We start from the raw sequence: 15,453 nt of genomic DNA, 5'->3' as shown, positions 1-15,453 counted from the left end.
TACCTTTTTCTTCAGGAATAGAAGTAGTTTTGTTTGGTTAATGTGATAATAAATTTTGTATGAACAAAAGAGTGAAGAGAAACATCTACTGAATTTGTTTAATTTTTAAAATTTTGCTGCTAGTTAACTTGTTAACAAATAGGGAAATCTTACAGATGCTGCTATAAATAAGTAGAAAATATAGTATAAATTTAATCACTAAAGTATGCTATTTTTAATTTTCTCATTTATTTACTGTATTGTGTTTCTACCAGATATATTACTCTAACAATTTCTATTATTCTGTGTTATTGATTTTACGTAAAAAATGTAATTGCTTTTCATGGGTAGTGTGAATAAAACCAATTAGTTTGAATTTGTGTTTTCCTGTCTATCATTTTTTTTTGGTTGGGAGTGGCAGATGGAAGATCTGATCTTGGAATGGGGATAAACATAGAAATAGATTAAAAATAGTTATGAGATGGCTTGGGACACTATTCTTGTTGTTGACATGATTATTTTTCCTGTTAGAGTCCTGCTTATATCTAACCATCACCATGATAAAAACTGAAGAATGAGAAATTATACTCATCACGAGCAGCAGCAGCTTTGAGCAGTACACCTTATACTCTTCATTCATAAAAAAAAGTTTTTGGACCTTTTACTGTTGTGCTTTGTGACCCACTCATTTCCTGGATGAGTGCTTCTTAAAAGAATGTGTCATTTCCCAACTATGCTAGGTTGGAGACCAGTGGCTTGGTTCCCAGAGTTTCCACAAACTGTCGATTATGTGGGTACAGAATTCAGGCTTTCCACCCTTCTGTGTCTGGTTGAGACTGAGATTAGTTATAAAGCATATTATGTTTTATTTTATTAATGTAGAAGTAGATGCTAAGTATATTTCTACATCAATGCACTGTCTTTTGGGCTTCATTTTGAAATGGGTCCAAAAGCTTTGTTTCTAAAAAAAATACACACTCTCTTGCATGATAGGATGCTGGGCTTCACCACCATAAATTCTATTTCTATGAAAAGAAATGTTATAGCAGACAAATGATTCCTAAAAACAAGTCAACTTTTAAAAATCTTTACCTAGATATGACTATAAATGATTGGTGACTGTTGATTAAATTTTGAATTATGAACTTATTAGGAGGGAAAAATGATAGATACAAGGATTACAACAGCTTACATAAATTTGATTTTGATTCTTTCATAAATTAAACCTTAGATAACTGAAAGATCAAGTATATTTTTATATTGGGTAAGTAACCTGTGACATTTTCTGGCATCTCTTAGGTTTAAAGAGGCTATTTTATGAAGTTTTTTTCCCCCAAAAGCTTGAGCCTGAAGTTGGTTCTAAGTGGCAGAAAGAAAGCCGAAGTTTTGTGGTTTGAAAAATGTTTAATGTAGACATGGTCAACTGAGAGCATCAAACATGTTGTCCATTCTTTTTCTTTGTTAATATAAAAAAGTAGTCCCATTAACTGAATGTGTTTAGCAATATAGCAATAGCATTAAAATACTGGAAACCCTAGTGGCGTAGTAGTTAAGTGCTACGGCTGCTAACCAAAGGGTCAGCAGTTCCAATCTGCCAGGTGCTCCTTGGAGACTCAATGGGACAGTTCTGCTCAGTCCTATAGGGTTGCTGAGTCCAAATGGACTCGATGCCACTGGGTTTGGGTTTTTTAATTAAAATACCAGCTAATATATATTGAATGCCTACTATGTTCCAGACACTGTGTTATGTGTTTTTCTAAGTATTACACACATTTAAACTTTACAATAACCCTATCAGAGACTATTATTATTCCACGTTTAGAGGCGATGAAACTAAGGACATAAAAAGGTTTAATAACTAAACATAGCTAAACCCGTTGCCGTCAATTCTGACTCATAGCGACTATATAGGACAGAGTAGAACTGCCCCATGGAGTTCCCAAGGAACGCCTGGTGGATTTGAACTGCTGACCTTCTGGTTAGCAGTCGTAGTACTTAACCACTATGCCACACAGCTAGTGAATGGTAAATTCAGGGTTAAAATCCAGGCAGTCCTATTTTAGCCAACTTTTTAAAAAATTTAAAGTGCTGATTCGATATTTTCTCATGAGTTCTTAACTACTATTTGCTGCTGTTCCAAATGCTTTTTGATCTTTTCCTCAGACTTCACTGGAACAGTTTATGTAAACCTAACTGGAATCTGTATCTTAGACTCCGGCAAGGCTTGTAAATTTGGACTAAACTGTACTTTGGTGTCAAATATCTTTGTATCTACCTGGTGCCTGTAAGTTCCCTATCTAGAATCTTCTTATTGGTATGAGATTTTTTTTTACTTAACTAGTGATTTTTTTTTAGTGATTTATTGTTATTCTATCTTTCCAATATATTGTTTCATGAGGAAAATTTAATGTGAAAGAGTTAAGGATGGGGTTCTGAAAATTTAGACACTTTATATTTATTTCTTCTCTCTTTTCATCTTTGTTTTCCCTTCCTATAAAGGAAGACAAACCATCTCTATGTTTCAAGTGTAAAATTCCATGATCCTTTTTTCCGTAATCTTAAAAAGAGGAACTTTCCACTCCCTTCTAAAAGAAATAGTCTCAAGTTTTCTAGTGTCTGGTTGCTTCTTGAGTGTTAATCAACATTCACATATATGACCCCTCCCTGCTTTGAGTTGGTGAGGTCATCTAGTTCCTTCGGCATACCCAATTTTTATGTCCTACAAAAAGTAAAAAAAATCTTTCTAATTTATAAAAATGTGTGATTTTAAATCATATCTAGAGTAGTTCCATTGTATTTTGGAATGATGAATGGGATAAAAAATTTTCCTATTATTTTCCAATTATAAATCTGACCCTATTGTGGGGGTAGGTAGGGTGAACGGAAAATAGAAGACAATGTGGATGACACGGGGTGGTTTTGCCTTTCACGCCACAACTGCTCCTTCCTTGGATATTAGGAATTAGCCCAAAGAATAGGTATTTTGGATCTCAACAAAAGTATTACTTTTCTAATGCATTTTTCAGAGATACTAACAAATAATAGGAATGCAAGATATTTTCTGTTAAAGGAATTTCAAGGATAATAGCACTGTTTCTTTTGAAACTTGTCCTGAAGATATACTCAAGTTTATTTTAGGGTTTCTAGGATGGGGGGGGGGGGAGGAGTAATTACTCATTTTCTGATCATTTTTCTCACTATTTTTCCAACCCCACAGACATCTTCTGTTTTCCTAAGCAGATGATTAGTATCAAGACCTTCCCTGGGCGTGGCTACTGAAATCCTAACCAGGAGTTTGTGTAAACTCAAAAGACTACTAATTTCTTTCCGTCATGTCCCAAGAACCTAAAACAAGGGCATGGAACTTGCTAGCCTCCTCCTTTTGGTTCTCTCGTATTTGACTGTCCTATTCTTCCTCTACTCCGGCTCGGTCAGATGTCAGGAATTTGGTTATACTGTTCACTGTTCTAGTCTCTAATGCTACTACTCTCACCTTTCAGAATTCGGAGCCACTGTATTTTGATAAGGGGCGCTGATGGCTCACTGATTAAGAGTTTGGCTACTAACCAAAAGGTATGCAGTTCGAATCCACCAGTAGCTCCTTGGAAACCCTATGGGGCAGTTCTATCCTATCCTATAGGTTGCTGAATCAGAACTGACTCGACAGCAATGGGTTTGAGTTTTTTTGTATTTTAATAAATCTCATTAGCTACAATATTGTCACTGCTTGTACCAATGAAACAGAAACTCCCATCAAGTCTTACCACCCTCTTACAGCCTTGTCCATTCACTCAATAAAAACTGCTTGAATGCTAGGCACTGAACATACAGAAAATAAGGTATAATATGGCCAGCCCAGTCATTTTCTTTATCATGTACCACTGTATAGCACTTATCTCCCACCTTAAAAAACCTTACATGTTGTTTATTATTTGTGCCTTAACCATTTGAATATAAACTCTACATATAAACTACATTTAAACTTTTCTTTGTTCACTGATGCGTAGAATAGTGCATATAGCCTAGTATGTATAGAAACTTAGTAATATTTAGTAAGTGAATTAATAGATCCCTACTCTTAGCTCTTTAGCACTCAGTTTATAAGGTCAAGCTACTGTTAGGTCTCTGATTGCTCAAAATCCTGAGGCAGGGATCAAGGGCTGGAAAATGTAGGTGGGGAAGGAGAAAGGTAATTTTAGATCTGTGCTTGGTTGAGTGTGTGCATACACTCATGGTAAAGGTTAAACTTTACTCTGTAAGGAACAGTTAACATTAATGCCTGGGAGAGTGAGATGCTTAAAAAAGGAGAAAAACTGGCTTAGATGTTTGAAAATAATGCTAACTAGTTATTTATGGTTAATAGGTATCATTTATGCTTAATTTCCACCTATCAGCAAAACAATGACAGAAATTAAATATAACTCAGTGTCTCACTCTATTTTTTAGAAAAGCGTTGAACTATACATGAATATTCAGAATATTCAGTTTTCATGTTTGGTTGCTTTCTTAGATGGATCTCTGTTTACAACTTTAAAAAATAAAGAAAACCCTACTTAGGAGTATCATTCCTCCTTAATCCACAAAGGAAAAAAAAAAAAAAAAAACAACCCAGTGCCATCAAGTCGATTCTGACTCATAGCAACCCTATAAAGGTCTTAGATAATTTGAGTTTGTCTTTAGCTTTCACTAGTCACAACTGCCTAGAAACAGGAGGGAACAAAAGCTGGTTTGCAAACATGACTAGATTCTGAAAAGCAGTTCTTTCTCAAGCCACTGTGGAAAACAATTTGGCCGTTCCTCAAAAAGTTGAACATAGAACTACCATATGACCCTGCAATCCCAGTCCTAGTATATACCCGGAAGTGAAAGCAAAAACTCAAACAGAAACCTGAACACCAGTGTTCGTTGAAGCACTTCTCACAAAAGCCAAAAGATGGAAACAATCGAAATGTCTATCAACAGATGAATGGATAAACAAAATGTGGTATATATACACAATGAAATAATAGTCATCATGAGAAATGAAGTCCTGATGCATGCCACAACACATAGGAACCCAGAATGCATGCTGAGCGATATAAGCCAGACGCAAAAGGACAAATATTGTATGGTCTCACTTACATGAAATAAGCAAATACATAAATTAGTGGTTATCAGAGGTGGATGGAGGAGGGAACAGGGTTTTGCTTAGGGGGCACTGAGTTTACGTTAATGGTGGTAGAATGATTTGGAAAACGATAGCGAGAAAGGCTGCACGACTTGAAGAATAATCACTGTCACTGAACTGCACATGTAGAGAATTACTGAGATGGCATATGCTTTGCTATGTATCTTTTTATCACAATAATAATAATAAAAGGAACTAATCATTGGCATGTTTGAAATTAGCAAGAGTCTAATGTGGTAGGGTAGTGGTTCTTAGCCATAGTGTATGCCAGAATCACCCAGAGGGCTTGTTAGGACACCAACTGGTGGGCTGTAGCCCCAGAGTTTCTGATCCTGTAGATCTGGGTAGGCCTGAGAAGATGCATTTCTAATAAATTCCTAGGTGATGCTGTTACTGTCTCTTAGCTCCAAACCTACCCTTTTGTATTCTGCTTAATCATGCTGGTGTTAGGCCTCTGCCAACCAATTTCTGTTTGCCAGCTGACTATATTTATAGGCTTATCAACAGTTCTACTCTGTCCTATAGGGTCGCTATGGTTTGGAATCGACTCGACGGCACTGGGTTCAGGGTGGGATCAATAGTCTAAAAGGCTGGAGGAATAAGGGACTAGCTCCTTCCTCTCTGGTGCCTATGAGTTTTCGCCCCAGCAATGCTGATTCACCATGACAGCAGCAGTGCCCTCCCATAGTGTCATTCAAATCCAACTTGTAGTTTTCCTAACACTTGCAGCAGAGGCTTCATTCTGTGACCCCTACCTCAGGGATATCGGCCACTTGGCGCCTCATTTTTAGGGGTCTGGATCTCAGGCCCTTCTGAGTTCAGAGATAACCTGCACCAGCCTAATGCAACTTCCTCTCAATGGTCTGCGTTTCCCCGGCTGTGAGATGGGGACGATAATAGGTTGCTATGATGATTTAAAAAAACCAAACCAAACATGTTGCCGTCGAGTCGATTCTGACTCATAGCGACACTACAGGTCAAAGTAGAACTGCCCCTAGGGTTTCCAAGGAGCAACTGGTGGATTTGAACTGCCGACCTTTTGGTTAGCAGCTGTAGTCTTAACCACTGCACCACCAGGGATCCACAATGATGATTAAGTTAGCTAATAAACATAGAGTGCATAGAACAGTGTGTAACACAGGTTAAGCATTCAATAAATATTAAATGCTATTATTCATAATAAAACCAAGTTTCTTAACATCTACATTGAATTAGTTTTCTCAAAACATTAAGAAATTACATCTAGGTTATCTGTGTTATTGTTGATTGTTATTGTTGCCGTTGATTCTGAATCATGGTGGTTCCTTGTGTGCAGGGTAGAACTGCTCCATACGGTTTTCAAACCTGTGAACTTAAGGAAGCAGATTGCCAGGCCTGTCTTCTGAAGTGGCTCTAGGTAGTTTTGAACCATAGTCGAACACGTAACCATTTGTGTCATTCAGGAATCAGGGTCTAGGCTATTAGATGATAGCATACTTTATCCAGTAGGATTGTTTTTTTTTAGGTTTTTTGTCATTTGAAAGTAGATAAGGATGATGATTCATATGTATTTGTGTGTTTATTCATGCTTAAACACACACACACAGACACACGAGTTTTTGTTACTTTTTTCCCCCTCTATGTGCTGTTATACTCTACTTCTGCCAACATAGGGGAGAAAAGGAAGTGATCCTATCCACATATGAAATTTTAGGAATGCTGTTCATTTACTTCCACCCGTGGGACACAGACAGAACTGGAAGGACTTCAAGAGGTCATCTCTAAATCCACTCCTCACTGACTGATAAGTCAGTGCTGAAGCCACCTATGACATATGGTTGCTTGGCCTCTATACTCTTACTAAATCCTTTAACAAATATTTAGAGGCCAAAACTGGATATACTATGCAATAAAGATGTAGGATTCCTTCTCTGCTTGCAAATGCCATATTGCTATATAACAAAACAGAACCTGATATGCTAATTTATATATGTATCTTGTGCTCTGTTATAGCTATTACAGCCATAAGCTTATTGCTATCTCCCTCATACAGTTATTTTCATCCTACACTTAACATCTTTCTTGAGGCAGTCCATGCTTCTACTTTGTGCGGATCGGGTTGAATTCACTTCCTCGAGGGGACAGTAATGCCGATCAATTTACTGTCTTCTAAAAGTTAGTGAATACTTCTATAGTCAGAGGTCACTAGGTCCGGTGACCATCCTGAATATTCTAGGCTAGTCTTGATTTTAGACACCTCGTCCTAAAGTTAAATACCCCTTCCTTTGCAGAGCCTTCAGGCAGGGAAGGCTGTTCTCCTCTAGCAGTAAGTGTTGCTTCTGCTGGCTCAGAAAGTTCAGGAGAAATTGAGAGTCAAAATTCTCAGGCTCCTTCACTCAGGGCCCTACTCTTATCGGGGGCCTGGCTTTGGCCCGTGACACCTGTCAAATTCTATTCAGTCTCCTTTGCAGTTCTCCTACCTTTACAGTTGGCTCTAGGCCTGATTTTTAGCATAGCCTGTTTTGTGGCTGTAGAAAATAAACCAAAAAACCAAACCCATTGCCATCGAGTCAATTCTGACTCATAGAACATTATGGGACAGAGTAGAACTGCCCCCCACAGTTTTCAAAGAGGGCCTGGTGGATTCGAACTGCCCACCTTTTAGTAGCTCTTAACCGCTATGCCACCAATGCTGCCATGGGGGCCTTATGGTTTTCATACTGTGGCTTGAGTTGACAGGCTGACCTGAGCTTGTGATTTCTATTTTGCCAAGGCTTCCAAATAGTTAACAAAAGCCAGCCATCTCCAAGGCCATGTATGACTGTTTTTGCCTCATGCTGTTAAAGTGCTATAGCCACCACACCATCCAACACTTCTCTTTCCGTCTGCACCTCACTCCATTCCATATGTAAGAATTTTGGTGGTTGTGATGTTACTGTGTGCCAGGGGTTATCTCTACCCAGCTGTATTGCCACCAGCATGCTAACTGGACCTGGTGAGCTGGAAGTATCAAGTACTCTAGATACCCTAGTAAGACATGTGCCAGAGAACAGGAGATGACCTATTAAGTCTCTAGGGGCATAAGGGCCACGGATCTCTAAGGCAAGTTGTTGCACCTTGTACCCTCCTACCACTCACAGCACTTAGAGGGCCTCTGTACATTTTGGAAGTAGTATACATCACATTTGGGAATATTTCTTAGATTCATTTCTAATAGTGGAAAACCTGGATCCTCTTCCCCTACTGTGAATTAATGAAGTGGCATTCTGACTTATCAATTAATCTCTTACTGGCTTGACCTAATCTTCTTCAGAACTCAAACAATCTTAGAGTAATGGGGAAAACATTCTTAACTTTTTAAAGGATCAATTGCTGGCTCATGAGTACCCCTGAAAAGTTCAACCACCTACCTCAGGAAGTCAAAAATGAAAGGATTTTTAATACAGACCTTCAAATTTCCTACATACAGCTCAAGTCTTTATTCCTGTCTTCTAAAAACTCTCAAAATAGATCATCATCCTAGCTTTCGCCAAGTAATGGATAATCACTCTTTTCACTCCTTTACTTAATCATCTCCCTCTCCTATACAACATTTCATTTTTCTTCTAGGAAGAAAAGGTTCTTACCTTTTCACAGGCCACCAAATCTGAATTGCTTAGTATCCCCAAATGAAGGAAATTGTTAACCCTAGAAATAGATGCTGGTATCTCTCCTATGTATTTAATAATAACTGCTCTAAAAACAAAACCCCATTCAAGTGAAGCCTTTGGTACCCTACGCAATACAGATGCAGGAATTACCATACAACTACTTACTCTTTCGGATCCAAGTTTTAATTCACTGTCTGTTTTCATTTACTCTGATTTAGTGAGAAGATTCTCTCCAGACTTGAATTATGATTCTGCCACCTACTAGCTGTGTAACGTTGAATAAGTTACTGTAACCTCTCTAATCTTAGGTTGTTATTCTGAAAAATGAGAATAATAATAAATTTGGTTATAAAATGAGGACATATTCATGGAAGTATTTTATTTCATCACTATTATTATTATTTGATTATCTGATTTTAATTCTGTTAACAGTGAAACACGCTAGGATTAACACAAAGTTTTGGCCTGAAAACCTCATCAGTCAGGATCCGGAATGTGCGCTGTAACAGGGGAGCAAGTTAGCTGGTGAGTGGTCAAAGGTTGACAAATATTTGGCTGTGATTTTTTAGGAGGCTGTAGCACAGCCACCTGTGTACTACAGGTCAGTGCTACCATTTTATTCAGATTTTTAATCCTTTTCAGATAGGTTCCAAGATCCATCAAATAAACCATTTAGGAAACCATCAAGGTTAATTACTCAAAAGTTCCTATGAGTGGTACAAATGGTTTAACGTGCTTGGCTGCTAATTGAAAGGTTGGAGGTTCAAGTCCACAAAGACGTGTCTTGGAAGAAAGTCCTGGAGATCTACTTCCAAAAAATCAGTCACTGAGAGCCCTATGGAGCACAGTTTTACTGCAGTACACATGGGTTGCCCCAAGTTAAGAATCAACTCGCTGGCAACCGTTTTTCCTCCCAGTCTAAAAGTATGATCTTCGATTGATTTTAAAGGCTAGTACAAAAGAGAAACTCTCCAGCAAAGAAATTGAAAACTCTTCCCTTTCATCTTCATTAGTAAACACTACAGGCTGAAATTCAGTATTCCAAAGAATGGCTATAAACAATGCCATTGTGGATAGATCTCTTGAGTTTCCTTTTAGACAGCAATCCCACCATGGTATGATATTTATTTAGTTATTAAGTCTTAGGTCTCCCGTTGTTTCTTGACTACCTTGGAAAACACTGACAATCATTTCAGAAAACACTAGCTATTATTTCTCTGAAACTAAATGAATAAAAACAAGCACTGAATGCAACCACAATTAATACAGAATCATGAAAGTTTTAGTGGTTTAAATTAGAGTTCAGGCAAATTTAGTAAAATTCTTAGCAGCCCAAAGAAAATCTATGTATCTGTATTTTTAAATTAGTCTGCAAGATATTCAAAGCACCCATTTTTGTTGAAAAACCCCATAGATGGAAAACACTGCATTTTGTATGATTGATGTCCCCTGGGAATTGGAGTCACCCAACATGGCAGTTCTAAGAAACACAGTCTGAGTTAAGAAATTTCCAGAAAAATGACCGCTGTCTTTTTTTTTTTTTTTTTACATTTTTATCTTGGGCATGGTCAACTTGGAGAATAATTTTTTGGGAAGAAAATAAACTTGGACATCAGCCCAAGGAGAAGATGTCAGTTTTGACTACTGTCCTGTTTGAAAAAGATAGCCCAACTAAATTCTTTCCTTATCAATTAATGTAATACAGATTTCTCTGGAAGTTTGATTTCTACAAACTGAATCTGTTTAATCATTTGCTTTGGCAGGTTTTATAAGGAAAAACACAATAAAAAACCCACACACATCCAAAAAAATTCAAGCGGTCTAGGTTTGCAGTAAGACAGTTTGTTTTCTATGAATTTCCATGTTTTAATACATGAATAATTACATAAATAGTTTCTTCTTTGGTAGATCAACCAACCCTGAAATACTGCTTAAAGTGCAGCAGTCATATTTGTCTGGCTGCCTTTCAGTCTCTGTTCAAGTCCTTAAAGAGCTTTTATTTGACAAAGTCACTTCTAAAACCCTGTGCTATTTTAAAATCTCAGTAATTCATCCTTTTCATTCCAAAATGCCTAAGTGGCTTAGACCAGATTGTATCTGGTGTCCTATTTTACATGCAATAAGTATATAGGTAGGAGTATAGTATTGCAGTATTTTGTTTGTTATCACCAAGTCTAAATCCTCAATTTTATAGGTGGGGGATGTTAGGTCCTCAGAGCCTCAGACATTTGCCCAAGATAGTGGCATCACCAAACCTTAGGACCCAGCTCTCCTGTCTTATGATCTAGTTTTTTCTCCACAAATTCTTATGTCACTGAGCCCAGAAAAGATTAAATGACTTTAGATGACACGGTTTCTTCTTTAAATGAAAGGAAAAAGAGACAGTTAAAGGGATACACTTAAAAGACAGTAAAACTTTAATAATGTTCCCTTAGAGTAACTTTTACATACCAAGATATAGATTTCTTTTTCAAACTTAAGAAAAGGAATTAACTAATTTATGTTACTTGTATATATGGTATTTTCCAATGTTTGGGCGTATTTTCTTCTGCCCTGCATAGAGACATTTGCAGCCGAAGCCAATTTAATTGAACAAAATCCAAAAGTTTTCTTAGATTTTGGACAGTCAATGTTAACTATGTGCAAGCTCTTTTGACCTAAGAGTAGCAAGACTTTTTAATGACAAAATAATAATGCCGGGGCTTCCGGCCAAGATGGCGGACTAGGCAGACGCTACCTTGGATCCCTCTTACAATAAAGACACGGAAAAACAAGTGAATCGATCACATACATAACAATCTACGAACCCTGAACAACAAACACAGATTTAGAGACGGAGAACGAACTAATATGGGGAAGCAGCGATTGTTTCCAGAGCCTGGAGCCAGCGTACCAGTCAGGTACGGCACAAGCACAGAGAGCTGCTCCACCCCCCTGAACTAACCCCAGGAGGGAGACCAGCCGGTTCCGCGGGCGGCGTGGGACGCAGCTGGTAGGAGAAGTCCCCGGGAGGCAGTGACAGGTCTTGGAGCAGGAAGAGCAGCGTCCCAGCCGGGGAACCGTCTCGCCGGGATTTGGACTGGACACAGCGGATTTTCTGGAAAAACTAGTTTCCCAGTGATGGCTCGGAGACAACAATCCATATCAAACCACTTAAAGAAGCAGACCGTGACAGCTTCTCCAACCCCCCAAACAAAAGAATCAAAATCTTTCCCAAATGAAGATACAATCCTGGAATTATCAGATACAGAATATAAAAAACTAATTTACAGAATTCTTAAAGATATCACAAATGAAATTAGGATAACTGCAGAAAAAGCCAAGGAACACACTGATAAAACTGTTGAAGAACTCAAAAAGATTATTCAAGAACATAGTGGAAAAATTAATAAGTTGCAAGAATCCATAGAGAGACAACATGTAGAAATCCAAAAGATTAACAATAAAATTACAGAATTAGACAACACAATAGGAAGTCAGAGGAGCAGACTCGAGCAATTAGAATGCAGACTGGGACATCTGGAGGATCAGGGAATCAACACCAACATAGCTGAAAAAAAACAGATAAAAGAATTAAAAAAAATGAAGAAACCCTAAGAATTATGTGGGACTCTATCAAGAAGGATAACCTGCAGATGATTGGAGTCCCAGAACAGGGAGGGGGGACAGAAAACACAGAGAAAATAGTTGAAGAACTCCTGACACAAAACTTCCCTGACACCATGAAAGACGAAAGGATATCTATCCAAGATGCTCATCGAACCCCATTTAAGATTGATCCAAAAAGAAAAACACCAAGACATATTATCATCAAACTCACCAAAACCAAAGATAAACAGAAAATTTTAAAAGCAGCCAGGGAGAAAAGAAAGGTTTCCTTCAAGGGAGAATCAATAAGAATAAGTTCAGACTACTCAGCAGAAACCATGCAGGCAAGAAGGGAATGGGATGACATATACAGAACACTGAAGGAGAAAAACTGCCAGCCAAGGATCATATATCCAGCAAAACTCTCTCTGAAATATGAAGGCGAAATTAAGATATTTACAGACAAACACAAGTTTAGAGAATTTCTAAAAACCAAACCAAAGCTACAAGAAATACTAAAGGATATTGTTTGGTCAGAGAACCAATAATATCAGATATCAGCACAACACAAGGTCACAAAACAGAACGTCCTGATATCAACTCAAATAGGGAAATCACAAAAACAAACAAATTAATTAAAAAAAAAAATACACATAACAGGGTATCATGGAAGTCAACAGGTAAAAGATCACAATAATCAAAAAGAGGGACTAAATACAGGAGGCATTGAACTGCCATATGGAGAGTGATACAAGGCGATATAGAACAATACAAGTTAGGTTTTTTTTTTTTTTTATAATAACTTTTATTAAGCTTCAAGTGAACGTTTACAAATCCAATCAGTCTGTCACATATAAGTTTACATACATCTCACTCCCTACTCCCACTTACTCTCCCCGTCTTGAGTCAGCCCTTTCAGTCTCTCCTTTCTTGACAATTTGCCGGCTTCCCTCTCTCTCTATCCTCCCATCCCCCCTCCAGACAAGAGTTGCCAACACAATCTCAAGTGTCCACCTGATATAATTAGCTCACTCTTCATCAGCATCTCTCTCCCACCCGCTGACCAGTCCCTTTCATTTCTGATGAGTTGTCTTCGGGGATGGTTCCTGTCCTGTGTCAACTGAAGGTCTGGGGAGCATGGCCGCCGGGATTCCTCCAGTCTCAGTCAGACCATTAAGTTTGGTCTTCTTATGAGAATTTGGGGTCTGCATCCCACTGATCTCCTGCTCCCTCAGGGGTCCTCTGCTGAGCTCCCTGTCAGGGCAGTCATCAATTGTGGCCGGGCACCAACTAGTTCTTCTGGTCTCAGGATGATGTACGTCTCTGGTTCATGTGGCCCTTTCTGTCTCTTGGGCTCTTAGTTGTCATGTGGGCTTGGTGTTCTTCATTTTTCTTTGCTCCAGGTGGGTTGAGACCAATTGCTGCATCTTAGATGGCTGCTTGTTAGCATTTAAGACCCCAGACGCCACATTTCAAAGTGGGATGCAGAATGATTTCATAATAGAATTATTTTGCCAATTGACTTAGAAGTCCCCGCAAACCATGCTCCCCAGACCCCCGCGCTTGCTCCGCTGACCTTTGAAGCATTCATTTTATCCCGGAAACTTCTTTGCTTTTGGTCCAGTCCAATTGAGCTGACCTTCCATGTATTGAGTGTTGTCTTTCCCTTCACCTAAAGCAGTTCTTATCTACTGATTAATCAATAAAAAAACCCTCTCCCACCCTCCCTCCCTCCCCCCCTCGTAACCACAAAAGTATGTGTTCTTCTCAGGTTTACTGTTTCTCAAGATCTTATAATAGTGGTCTTATACAATATTTGTCCTTTTGCCTCTGACTAATTTCGCTCAGCATAATGCCTTCCAGGTTCCTCCATGTTATGAAATGTTTCAGAGATTCGTCACTGTTCTTTATCGATGCGTAGTATTCCATTGTGTGAATATACCACAATTTATTTACCCATTCATCCGTTGATGGACACCTTGGTTGCTTCCAACTTTTTGCTATTGTAAACAGAGCTGCAATAAACATGGGTGTGCATATATCTGTTTGTATGAAGGCTCTTGTATCTCTAGGGTATATTCCTAGGAGTGGGATTTCTGGGTTGTATGGTAGTTCTATTTCTAACTGTTTAAGATAACGCCAGATAGATTTCCAAAGTGGTTGTACCATTTTACATTCCCACCAGCAGTGTATGAGAGTTCCAATCTCTCCGCAGCCTCTCCAACATTTATTATTTTGTGTTTTTTGGATTAATGCCAGCCTTGCTGGTGTGAGATGGAATCTCATCGTAGTTTTAATTTGCATTTCTCTAATGGCTAATGATCGAGAGCATTTTCTCATGTATCTGTTGGCTGCCTGAATATCTTCTTTAGAGAAATGTGTGTTCATATCCTTTGCCCACTTCTTGATTGGGTTGTTTGTCTTTTTGTGGTTGAGTTTTGACAGAATCATGTAGATTTTAGAGATCAGGCGCTGGTCGGAGATGTCATAGCTGAAAATTCTTTCCCAATCTGTAGGTGGTCTTTTTACTCTTTTGGTGAAGTCTTTAGATGAGCATAGGTGTTTGATTTTTAGGAGCTCCCAGTTATCGGGTTTCTCTTCATCATTTTTGGTAATGTTTTGTATTCTGTTTATACCTTGTATTAGGGCTCCTAGGGTTGTCCCAATTTTTTCTTCCATGATCTTTATCGTTTTAGTCTTTATGTTTAGGTCTTTGATCCACTTGGAGTTAGTTTTTGTGCATGGTGTGAGGTATGGGTTCTGTTTCATTTTTTTGCAAATGGATATCCAGTTATGCCAGCACCATTTGTTAAAAAGGCTGTCTTTTCCCCAGTTAATTGACACTGGTCCTTTGTCAAATATCAGCTGCTCATACGTGGATGGATCTATGTCTGGGTTCTCAATTCTGTTCCATTGGTCTATGTATCTGTTGTTGTACCAATACCAGGCTGTTTTGACTACTGTGGCTGTATAATAGGTTCTGAAGTCAGGTAAGGTGAGGCCTCCCACTTTCTTCTTCTTTTTCAGTAGTGCTTTGCTTATCCGGGGCTTCTTTCCCTTCCATATGAAATTGGTGATTTGTTTCTCTAT

At 38.4% G+C, this 15,453-nt stretch overlaps 1 protein-coding gene across 7 annotated transcripts in view; it reads right to left on the bottom strand.

Annotated features, from left to right (window-relative positions):
* The window catches only part of NUDT6 (nudix hydrolase 6), a 57,322-nt gene that overhangs the window by 5,152 nt on the left and 36,717 nt on the right, over positions 1–15,453 (bottom strand). The window contains exon 3 of one of the 7 annotated variants that reach the window (XM_003410430.4): positions 8,941–9,092. The exons of the other annotated variants lie outside the window; for them this stretch is intronic. Coding sequence (XP_003410478.3) covers positions 8,941–8,979 — 39 coding nt within the window. The 5' untranslated portion in view covers positions 8,980–9,092. The remainder of the gene's footprint in view (positions 1–8,940; positions 9,093–15,453) is intronic. 7 annotated transcript variants of the gene reach the window in all.

Source organism: Loxodonta africana, chromosome 5, assembly GCF_030014295.1.
Source record: "Loxodonta africana isolate mLoxAfr1 chromosome 5, mLoxAfr1.hap2, whole genome shotgun sequence".
NCBI lineage: Eukaryota > Metazoa > Chordata > Mammalia > Proboscidea > Elephantidae > Loxodonta > Loxodonta africana.
This window is presented reverse-complemented; position numbering and strand designations above follow the sequence as displayed.